At 40.4% G+C, this 12,133-nt stretch overlaps 1 protein-coding gene across 1 annotated transcript; it reads right to left on the bottom strand.

The window, feature by feature from the left end:
* Positions 1 to 737: 737 nt before the first annotated feature.
* Positions 738 to 11,873, bottom strand: LOC141166108 (relaxin-3-like). Its single transcript, XM_073652468.1, has 2 exons — positions 11,509 to 11,873; positions 738 to 1,270 (listed from the first exon to the last, which is right to left on the bottom strand). Exons 1-2 carry the CDS (start codon positions 11,732 to 11,734, stop codon positions 933 to 935), a joined length of 564 nt encoding a protein of 187 aa, XP_073508569.1. The 5' UTR covers positions 11,735 to 11,873; the 3' UTR covers positions 738 to 932.
* Positions 11,874 to 12,133: the final 260 nt, after the last annotated feature.

Below are 12,133 nucleotides of genomic sequence, written 5' to 3'. Positions count from 1 at the left end.
ATAACAATAAAAATCTTGACTTGAGGCTCTAAAAAGAAGCCCTTACACAGGTCCATATCCTGAAAATTGAAAAAGAATTCAGAAATTTCTAGAAAAAAAAAATTGCGACTTTCAAAGGTCCGTAACGTTTTCATCACGTAAATAAAACAAAAACTATACATGTTTGGTATCTGTAATCGTACTGACCTGGAGAATCATATATCATATTGATAGGTCAGTTTTACAGTAAAATGAACGCTGTAAATAAAAATCGCAAAAAAAACAATTGTAGAATTGCACTTTTTTTGCTTTTTCGCCACACTTGGAATCCCCCCCCCCCACACTTTTCATTACATCATATGATAAAATGCATGGTGCCATTCAAAAGTACAACTCGTCCAGCAAAAACCAAGCCATTGCATGGCAATAACGACGGAAAAATAAAAAAATTATGGCTCTTGGCATAAGGGGAGCAAAAAACTAAAGAGCAAAAAATAAATAAAAAAAGACTGGCCCTTAAGGGGTTAAAATGCCCATTCTGATTTGGCTGGATCTTCCAGCCAATTTCACATACCAACAAACCACAAGTCAACAAGTTCTTTGGTAATTCATGTTAAAAAATGTTGTTTTAAGATAGAATGGTCCGAAAAGACTATTGTATGCTAAAAGTGTTGTGACCCAGGGACTACTATATGCATAAGCATTATATCCTATTGAACTACTAAATAACCAAGAAATATTCCACAGCAAAACCGAAAAATTATTTATTGACAAAACTATTAATAGTCACATTAACATGAGCAAGCCACAAAAAGGCCTTTGGTTAAAGTACAAATAGCGATCAACCAAAATATTCTGTATAGTCAAAGCATGTGAAATACTCATGTAGATCACATTACTGCTAAGTCTGTGTACACTGTATACGAATTCTAGAAGTACATCACTACAGTACTTTAGCAAAGAGTGCTGATCTCTGCTTTGGTGCAGCCCCATTTGCAACAAATGCCTGCCACTCCTATAGACAGTTCCCTCCTCCTTCTGGAGGTTTTAATCCAAGGAAAGCCATCGGAACCTGCACTGTTTTCTAATTCACTGGTATCATCCACCTGCCTTATATATTCACTGAAATCCTCTACTGGTGTGTAACTGTAATCATCATAGGAGTGAAAAGTATCCTTCAGTGGCTGCTGTTTTAATGGTATATTTGGCTTTTGAAGCTGTTCCAGGTGAGATCCAAAAAGGGACTGCATCTTTAACTGATGTAGTTCTTGGTTTGAGTCCTGTAAAGTATCTTAAGAAACAAAAGAAAAAAAAGAAGCAATTTAAAAAAATAAATACATACAGAACAGGAACAAAACAATGAAAACAATTTAGTTATATCACCTTTTACATATAAAGAATAAAATTATAAATTATAGTTCCTAAAAATTACTGATTTGCCATGAATGATAATGAGCTATAATAACAATGATTTAATAAGTAAAATAATGGTAATAATGACCTTGACACAAGAACTAGCCTTTAGGTTAACTTAGACACTAGTTAAAGCGATATTCACAAAAAAAAAGGTATGAGACTGCCAGAAATAGCCAACTGCAGCGATCAGCTTTCTTTGGCAGCGCCATAGACAATGAATGGAGCAGAGGTTGGGCATGCACATCTCCACTTCTTTCAAGAATGAGCTGCACAGCCCTATTCCTTCAAATACTATGTGCATGTGTAGAAGAATTGATACTTGATGTTCATTTGAAGGCAAAGGGAGGTCACCCCAAATATTGATTTGATTTAGATTTATCTGTTGTTCATTCACTTTGTATTTTGTAAATTGATAAAAAAAAATTATTAAAGGTATATTCTCAAGTTGTCTCTTGAGTTGCTCAGAGCTATGCAGTCTCCTGGTCTTCCTGGTTTCTGGCAGAGCCGGCACTGCTCCTTGAGTGACAGTTTTGCTGAGAAGAAGATATTTAGTATTAGTAAAATATAAAGCTCAGCCCAAGTTCTGCTGCAACACATTTAGCTATCAGTGGTTTGTTCTAGTACGGGCCGCACAGTAGCTCAGTGGATAGCACTGCAACCTTGCAATGCTGGGGTCCTGAGTTCAAATCCCACCAAGGACAACATCAGCAAGGAGCTTGTATGTTCTCCCTGTGTTTGTGTGGGTTTCCTCCAGGTTCTCAGGTTTCCTCCCACATTCCAAAGACATACTGGTAGGGAATTTAGATAGTGAGCCCCAATGGGAACAGTGCCTATAATGTCTATAAAGCACTGTGGACTTAATGGTGCTATACAAGGTGGTCAAATAAAAGTAAATAAAATAGAGCAGTGTTCCCCAACTCCAGTCCTCAAGTCCCACCAACAGGTCATGTTTTCAGGATTTCTTTAGTATTGCACAGGTGATAATTACATCACCTGTGCAATACTAAGGAAATCCTGAAAACATGATCTGTTGGTGGGCCTTGATTGAGGACTGGAGTATACACTGTTATAACTAGATTTACTTATAGACATAGCAGGGCAGCTCTGGACAGTGAGAGCCATTATGCTGGCTGTTGGGGATTGTGATTCTACAGGATTGATAAGAGGAAGATTTATAACAGCAGCTTGTCAGTAGCTGAGAGGGGGAGGATGGTGAACTAACAGCTGTATAGAATTCAATGGGTTTAAGAGAGCTGTCTGGCATGTTAAGAGTAAACCCCTCTCTTGGAATGTACCTACTGCACACTCTTGTCCACGGTCTAGGCAGGCTATAGTGGCCAAACTCCATGGAAACCAGTTGTACACTATGAAAAGATAAAAGCTATCATTGCAGGTAAGTAACAGCAGATAGAAAAAGCAAGCCAATTGCAAACTTGCTTATTTTCATGCTGTCTAACTAATTAAAGAATTTTAATAACTTGAGAATATCCCTGTAACACTTCTACGGTTGAAAGCATTATTACGGTAATGTGCGCCATTTTTTCTACACCTGGCCTAGGATTTTCTTTGGGACACCGATGTGAAAACTGCTATGATTCAACACTTGAGTGAACCTCTTTGTGTCATATCTGTCTAACCCAGGAGACAACCATGATAGATTGATAAACAGATCATGTAAAATCAGAAAAATAAAGCCATGCATTTCTACTCTATTGGTACAGAACAATCTGCCTATGCAAGTAATGTATTTGGTTGGAATGTTACACAGTATGGTAACAGCTAGGATTGTCCTGCATTTCTTTAAGGATATGAATTAGCAGAATTGAATCAAACTAGCAGTAAATCTGAATAACATAATTCATACTCCCATTTATTGATTTAATAATGAAAATGAAAAACAGTTTTGTCACCTGCATCTACATCTATAAAGTGCTTAAACTTTCACTAGCTTAAAAGGGTTATCCAGCACATAATATTGATGACATATTTGTAGGATTGGTGAGAGTCTGACACCTGGCAACCCCAGTGATAAGCTGTTATTAGTTCTGCCGATGGCTCGATGTAAATGTTGGAAAAAGCTGAACGACACACCTATAGTTATAGTATAGCGACCGCTGCTGAGTACTCCACATCAGTTCCTATTTAATTTATAATAGGAGCTGATCTGAAGTACTCGACATCAGCCATAACACATTAAAGTGTGCTACTCAGGTCCACTCAGTGCTTAAACATGGCTGCTACTGCAGCAGATTGGTGTTGTCGCTGGGTGTCGAATTCTGCATTTTACATATGTGGTGAAATATTTTATGGCAGGACGTTACCAAGTTGCCTATATGCTTCGAAATTCCTTCCTGGCAATTGACTTTTATGTTGTTTTCTATGAGTTTTTATTACCTTGTATATATATATATATATATATATATATACAGTACAGACCGAAAGTTTGGACACACCTTCTCATTTAAAGATTTTTCTGCATTTTCATGACTTTGAAAATTGTACATTCACACTGAAGGCATCAAAACTATGAATTAACACATGTGGAATTATATACTTAACAAAAAAGTGTGAAACAACTGAAAATATGTCTTATATTCTAGGTTCTTCAAAGTAGCCACCTTTTGCTTTGATGACTGCTTTGCACACTCTTGGCATTCTCTTGATGAGCTTCAAGAGGTAGTCACCGGAAATGGTCTTCCAACAACCTTGAAGGAGTTCCCAGAGATGCTTAGCACTTGTTGGCCCTTTTGCTTTCACTCTGCGGTCCAGCTCAAACCAAACCATCTCGATTGTGTTCAGGTCTGGTGACTGTGGAGGCCAGGTCACCTGGCGTAGCACCCCATAACTCTCCTTCCCGGTCAAATAGCCCTTACACAGCCTGGAGGTGTGTTTGGGGTCATTGTCCTGTTGAAAAATAAATGATGGTCCAACTAAAAGCAAACCGGATGGAATACCATGCCGCTGCAAGATGCTGTGGTAGCCATGCTGGTTCAGTATGCCTTCAATTTTGAATAAATCCCCAACAGTGTCACCAGCAAAGCACCCCCACACCATCACACCTCCTCCTCCATGCTTCACGGTGGGAACCAGGCATGTAAAGACACGGTGGTTGGAACCAAAGATCTCAAATTTGGACTCATCAGACCAAAGCACAGATTTCCACTGGTCTAATGTTCATTCCTTGTGTTCCTTAACCCAAACTTGTCTCTTCTGCTTGTTGCCTGTCCTTAGCAGTGGTTTCTTAGCAGCTATTTTACCATGAAGGCCTGCTGCACAAAGTCTCCTCTTAACAGTTGTTGTAGAGATGTGTCTGCTGCTAGAACTCTGTGTGGCATTGACCTGGTCTCTAGTCTGAGCTGCTGTTAACCTGCGATTTCTGAGGCTGGTGACTCGGATAAACTTATCCTCAGAAGCAGAGGTGACTCTCGGTCTTCCTTTCCTCGGGCGGTCCTCATGTGAGCCAGTTTCTTTGTAGCGCTTGATGGTTTTTGCAACTGCACTTGGGGACACTTTCAAAGTTTGCCCAATTTTTCACACTGACTGACCTTCATTTCTTAAAGTAATGATGGCCACTCGTTTTTCTTTACTAAGCTGCTTTTTTCTTGCCATAATACAAATTCTAACAGTCTATTCAGTAGGGCTATCAGCTGTGTATCCACCAGACTTCTGCACAACACAACTGATGGTCCCAACCCCATTTATAAGGCAAGAAATCCCACTTATTAAACCTGACAGGGCACACCTGTGAAGTGAAAACCATTTCTGGTGACTACCTCCTTAAGCTCATTAAGAGAATGCCAAGAGTGTGCAAAGCAGTCATCAAAGTAAAAGGTGGCTACTTTGAAGAACCTAGAATATAAGACATATTTTCAGTTGTTTCACACTTTTTTGTTAAGTATATAATTCAACATGTGTTAATTCATAGTTTTGATGCCTTCAGTGTGAATGTACAATTTTCAAAGTCATGAAAATACAGAAAAATCTTTAAATCTTTAAATGAGAAGGTGTGTCCAAACTTTTGGTCTGTACTGTATATATATATATATATATATATATATATATATATATATATATATATATATATATATATATATGCTGCTCAAAAAATAAACGGAACACTCAAATAACACATCCTAGATCTGAATGAATGAAATATTCTCATTGAATACTTTCTTCTGTACAAAGATGAATGTGCGGACAACAAAATCACACACAAATCATCAATGGAAATCAAATTTATTAACCAATGGAGGCCTGGATTTGGAGTCACCCCCAAAATTAAAGTGGAAAAACACACTACAGGCTGATCCAGCTTTGATGTAATGTCCTTAAAACAAGCCAAAATGAGGCTCAGTATTGTGTGTGGCCTCCACGTGCCTGTATGACCTCCCTACAACGCCTGGGCATACTCCTGATGAGGTTGCGGATGGTGTCCTATGGGATTTCCTCCCAGACCTGGACTAAAGCATCTGCCAACTTCTGGACAGTTTGTGGTGCAACGTGACATTGGTGGATGGAGCGAGACATGATGTCCCTGATGTGCTCAATCGGATTCAGGTTTGGGTAACGGGCGGGCCAGTCCATAGCTTCAATGCCTTCATCTTGCAGGAACTGCTGACACACTCCTGCCACATGAGGTCTGGCATTGTCCTCCATTAGGAGGAATCCAGGGCCAACCGCACCAGCATATGGTCTCACAAGGGTTTGAGGATCTCATCTCGGTACCTAATGGCAGTCAGGCTACCTCTGTCGAGCACATGGAGGGCTGTGCGGCCCTCCAAAGAAATGCCACCCCACACCATTACTGACCCACTGCCAAACCGGTCATGCTGAAGGATGTTGCAGGCAGCAGATCGCTCTCCACGGCGTCTCCTGACTCTGTCACGTCTGTCACATGTGCTCAGTGTGAACCTGCTTTCATCTGTGAAGAGCACAGGGCGCTAGTGGCGACTTTGCCAATCCTGGTGTTCTGTGGCGAATGCCAAGTGTCCTGCACAGTGTTGGGCTGTAAACACAACCCCCATCTGTGGACGTCGGGCCCTCATACCACCCTCATGGCGTCGGGTTCTAACCGTTTGTGCAGAAACATGCACATTTGTGGCTTGCTGCAGGTCATTTTGCAGGGCTCTGACAGTGCTCCTCCTGTTCCTCCTTGCACAAAGGCGGAGGTAGCAGTCCTGCTGCTGGGTTGTTGCCCTCCTACGGCCACCTCCACGTCTCCTGGTGTACTGGCCTGTCTCTTGGTAGCGCCTCCAGCCTCTGGACACTACGCTGACAGACACAGCAAACCTTATTGCCACAGCTCGCATTGATGTGCCATCCTGGATGAGCTGCACTACCTGAGCAATTTCTGTGGGTTATAGAGTCCGTCTCATGCTACCATGAGTGTGAAAGCACAACCAACTTTCAAAAGTGACCAAAACATCAGCCAGAAGGCATTGGTACTGAGATGTGGTCTGTGGTCCCCACCTGCAGAACCACTCCTTTATTGAGTGTGTCTTGATAATTGCCAATAATATCCATCTATTGTCTATTCCATTTGCACAACAGCATGTGAAATTGATTGTCAATCAGTGTTGCTTCCTAAGTGGACAGTTTGATTTCACAGAAGTTTGATTTACTTGGAGTTATATTCTGTTGTTTAAGTGTTCCCTTTATGTAATATACAGTATATATATATATATATATATATATATATATATATATATATATACAGCTCTGGCAAAAATTAAGAGACCACTGCAAAATTGTCAGTTTCTTGGATTTTTCTCTTTATAGGTATATTTTTGAGTAAAATGTACAATGTTGTTTTAGTCTATAAACTACTGACAACATGTCTCCGAAATTCAAAGCTATTTTTTTATTTATTTGCAGCAAATGATAAAGCGTCAAAATACTAAAAGAGAAACCGTGCTTTCAGACCTCAAATTACTCATGTTTTAACTCAGGAACAGTTCAGAAATCAATATTTGGTGGACTAACCATGATTTTTAATCACAGTTTTCATGTGTCTTGGCATGCTTTCCACCAGAAAACTGTTCAGTGGTCTCTTAATTTTTGCCAGAGCTGTATATATATATATGTATATATATATATATATATATATATATACAGTACAGACCAAAAGTTTGGACACACCTTTTTATTTAAAGATTTTTCTGTATTTTCATGACTATGAAAATTTTACATTCACACTGAAGGCATCAAAACTATGAATTAACACATGTGGAATTATATACTTAACAAAAAAGTGTGAAACAACTGAAAATATGTCTTATATTCTAGGTTCTTCAAAGTAGCCACCTTTTGCTTTGATGACTGCTTTGCACACTCTTGGCATTCTCTTGATGAGCTTCAAGAGGTAGTCACCGGAAATGGTTTTCACTTCACAGGTGTGCCCTGTCAGGTTTAATAAGTGGGATTTCTTGCCTTATAAATGGGGTTGGGACCATCAGTTGTGTTGTGTAGGAGTCAGGTGGATACACAGCTGATAGTCCTACTGAATAGACTGTTAGAATTTGTATTATGGGAAGAAAAAAGCAGCTAAGTAAAGAAAAACGAGTGGCCATCATTACTTTAAGAAATGAAGGTCAGTCAGTGCGAAAAATTGGGCAACCTTTGAAAGTGTCCCCAAGTGCAGTTGCAAAAACCATCAAGCGCTACAAAGAAACTGGCTCACATGAGGACCGCCCCAGGAAAGGAAGACCAAGAGTCACCTCTGCTTCTGAGGATAAGTTTATCCGAGTCACCAGCCTATGAAATCGCAGGTTAACAGCAGCTCAGATTAGAGACCAGGTCAATGCCACACAGAGTTCTAGTAGCAGACACATCTCTTCAACAACTGTTAAGAGGAGACTTTGTGCAGCAGGCCTTCATGGTAAAATAGCTGCTAGGAAACCACTGCTAAGAACAAGCAGAAGAGACTTGTTTAGGCTAAAGAACACAAGGAATGGACATTAGACCAGTGGAAATCTGTGCTTTGGTCTGATGAGTCCAAATTTGAGATCTTTGGTTCCAACCACCGTGTCTTTGTGCAACGCAGAAAAGGTGAACGGATGGACTCTACATGCCTGGTTCCCACCGTGAAGCATGGAGGAGGAGGTGTGATGGTGTGGGGGGTGCTTTTCTGGTGACACTGTTGGGGATTTATTCAAAATTGAAGGCATACTGAACCAGCATGGCTACCACAGCATCTTGCAGCGGCATTCTATTCCATCTGGTTTGCATTTAGTTGGACGATCATTTATTTTTCAGCAGGACAATGACCCCAAACACACCTCCAGGCTGTGTAAGGGCTATTTGACGAAGAAGGAGAGTGATGGGGTGCTACGCAAGATGACCTGGCCTCCACAGTCACCAGACCTGAACCCAATCGAGATGGTTTGGGGTGAGCTGGACCGCAGAGTGAAGGCAAAAGGGCCAACAAGTGCTAAGCATCTCTGGGAACTCCTTCAAGATTGTTGGAAGACCATTTCCGGTGACTACCTCTTGAAGCTAATCAAGAGAATGCCAAGAGTGTGCAAAGCAGTCATCAAAGCAAAAGGTGGCTACTTTGAAGAACCTAGAATATAAGACATATTTTCAGTTGTTTCACACTTTTTTGTTAAGTATATAATTCCACATGTGTTAATTCATAGTTTTGATGCCTTCAGTGTGAATGTACAATTTTCATAGTCAAAAAAATACAGAAAAATCTTTAAATGAGAAGGTGTGTCCAAACTTTTGGTGTGTACTGTATGTATATATATATATATATATATATATATATATATATATATATATATAAAATCATGGCCATACTTTCAGACTTGTTTGCTTGTGCATCTCTGAGTTTATACAGTGATTTTGTTGTGAATTCAGAGTTATCTTATTGGAAAGTGATCTGACTTTTCTGACTGACTCAAAAACAAACAAATCTTTAAGAAGGAAGTATTAGCATGTTCCTCTAAGATTTATATAAAATCTAACAAGAAATTTGTCAGCATCCAAAATAAGTGGTACATTAATGATACTGGTGCATACAAACACAATGGGCCTGATTCATTTAGACTGCTACAGTCTAGATTACAGTATAGATTTACGTCTTTTGACCATACGATTTCATACTGAAGTACCATCCTCTAATTACTATGATAATGAAATATGACAAATGGTATTTCATGCTACTGTATTACAGTAAAGTGCTACCTCTTATCACCTGTTGCTACCTTGAAGTTGTCAACAAGCAGGCTAGTTATTATTGATCCATTCTTTTATGGCTGTATTTTTGTTTCAAATATATTATCACCTAAACATTGCATTATTCTGATTCGTATCTAAATACCGAAATCTGGGTCGTCTTGTGGAAATAAGCCTGCAGGGACTATTAATTTGTGTGTTCTGAGGCAACAGAGTGCTGGGGAAATGCTCTCAAGGTGAAGTAATCTATATTACTTATCAGTTCAGGCCTGGGCACTATGATGGAAAAAGACAGAAAATACATATCCAACCAAGTGACCAGTCTGCACTACACACTATATATAAATCTATAGATAAATCATATTAGATAATGTCTGTCCATAGAACAGGACATGGCAGAGAAAACCTAAAAGTCATAAAGAAATGTTACAAACATTCTACATTATACTTACCTTACTTTGACGAGTCCTATATGATTATAAACAATATATTATAATCATATAGAACTCATATGTATACTATATATCTACTGTATACTATATATCTACTTATGTTGGTCTGACACTTCTGTAAAACTTTTAAAGAGCCTTTGTCCTGTTCTTGAACTTTTTGAGCTATTTTGTGTTTTCCTCCTTTTGAAATACATGTCGCTTTTTAAATGCTGTGAAATTGTAACTGTAAATTGTACATTGCTGACAGTTAATTTCCACTTATCATCATTAGTGATGGGTGAACCTGAACAGAAATGTTCTGGGTTCGCTCCGGACAGTCGCTATTCGGTCCTGAACGCCGAATATGGATTTTCTCCTGAAGTCGGGTGCAGTGTTCGGGATAAGTCCGTAAGGTCGAGAGAGAGAGAGAGAGAGAAGAAAAGAGAGATTTTTACTTCTTTTCGTAGCAGTTCGGGTATCCATTATTTTCAATGGTTGTATGGGTTCTGGTGTAAATACCAGGTACTGTTCTGGTACCCAAACCGAACTTTCTCAAAAGTTTGCGTCAGGTACCAGAACCTGAACTTCCACCGGTCAGCCCATCCCTAAGATTCATCATTGCTTTATGTATCCATACATGTTCCAATTATCTGGACCCATTAATTCAATTCTGTTCACCTCAGTGTTGTAGGAATGGACATCAAGTAGCGGTGCTCATCACATATAGGACCACACGAACTGCACTGACTTATATAGGGTCTGTCAGGTTCCCTTGTTTTGACAGGAAGGATATCGCTACGTGCACCGCTAGTTTTTCTGTCAAAGGCCACGTTCACATGTTTAGTATGTGGTCAGTATTTTACATCAGTATTTGTAAGCCAAAACCAGGAGTGGAACAATCAGAGGAAAAGTATAATAGAAACACGTCACCACTTCTGTATTTATCACCCACTCCTGGTTTTAGCTTACAAATACTGATGGAAAATACTGACCAAATACTGAACGTAAATAAGAAGAATCTGACTGAGACTCTTCGGTGAACATACTTTTAGTTAAAAACTATGGTTTAAAAAAACACCTTACATGCCAGACAAAATGACTGCTTCTTGTATCCCACTGTAACTTTTACCTCAGAGGCGGCATACACACATACACAGACTGTGTGGCATGTAACGGACATTTTTGACAAACTATCAGACAACTGGGCGCCATTTCCTCAGACATATAAAGGATTATACTTTATATGAGACGCTAAGTTTTGTGAGACAAATTTTGCCCCATTTGTATGAGAATTCAGAGATATTTTTTCCATAGTTCCAGGACTAATGCACCATTATAAATGGAGACCAAACTTCTGAGGAAACCTCATCCCTACTTCACAGAGCCACCACATGGAGGACCTCAGAACATTCTGTGAAGCACCTGTCTCTTTCCCCTTACTCCTGACTGACGCCCGCAGCAGCTCCTCCATCCTGTATGGCCGCCGCTGTGCCTGACACCTCACCTGTACTTCGGTACCCGGGACTCATCCCATCCTCCTGCTGCAGCCGCTTCCACCGGGACCCTCCACAGGCGAAGATGACCGCCCTGATAAACTCGCGGCCACATAACTTCACCCCGTACTCGGAAGCTGTAGCCGGACTCCTCTTTCCTCTCAGCTCTCCGGGCAGCGCAGACACAAGCATCAGCAGCGCTGCGAACAGCACCGAGCTCCTGAGGAGAAGCGCCATGTGTAGCCAGGTGAGGAGCGCTACTCAGCCGGACCGGACGACTCTTCCCGCCACACGGGAACTACAGAGGGATCGCTGTTGCTTAATGTTGGCGGAGCGGCCAAGATTGTAGTCACTGTGCCCTGCTCACAGCTGCCCTTTATATACTCCCAGACGGAGCATGAGTCACCGTGCCCCCTCCTGTATCCTCCATCATCATCATCACCTCACTACAGCCACTATCGCCTCAACTTTTCGCTATAGTCGCATCTTGTTAGTCCTCTCCCTGTATTTCTACAGAAGTTCTACATACAAGCATTCATGGGTTGTAGTCACAGGAACATGCAGTTTTTGACAAGAAATACTATAAAAATATGAAAACGTAACAAATACAGTCTATGAAATCAGTGGTGTCCATGG

The sequence above is a fragment of the Phyllobates terribilis genome, unplaced genomic scaffold (assembly GCF_046119375.1).
Source record: "Phyllobates terribilis strain yellow unplaced genomic scaffold, ASM4611937v1 Scaffold_1__5_contigs__length_1240528914, whole genome shotgun sequence".
NCBI lineage: Eukaryota > Metazoa > Chordata > Amphibia > Anura > Dendrobatidae > Phyllobates > Phyllobates terribilis.
This window is presented reverse-complemented; position numbering and strand designations above follow the sequence as displayed.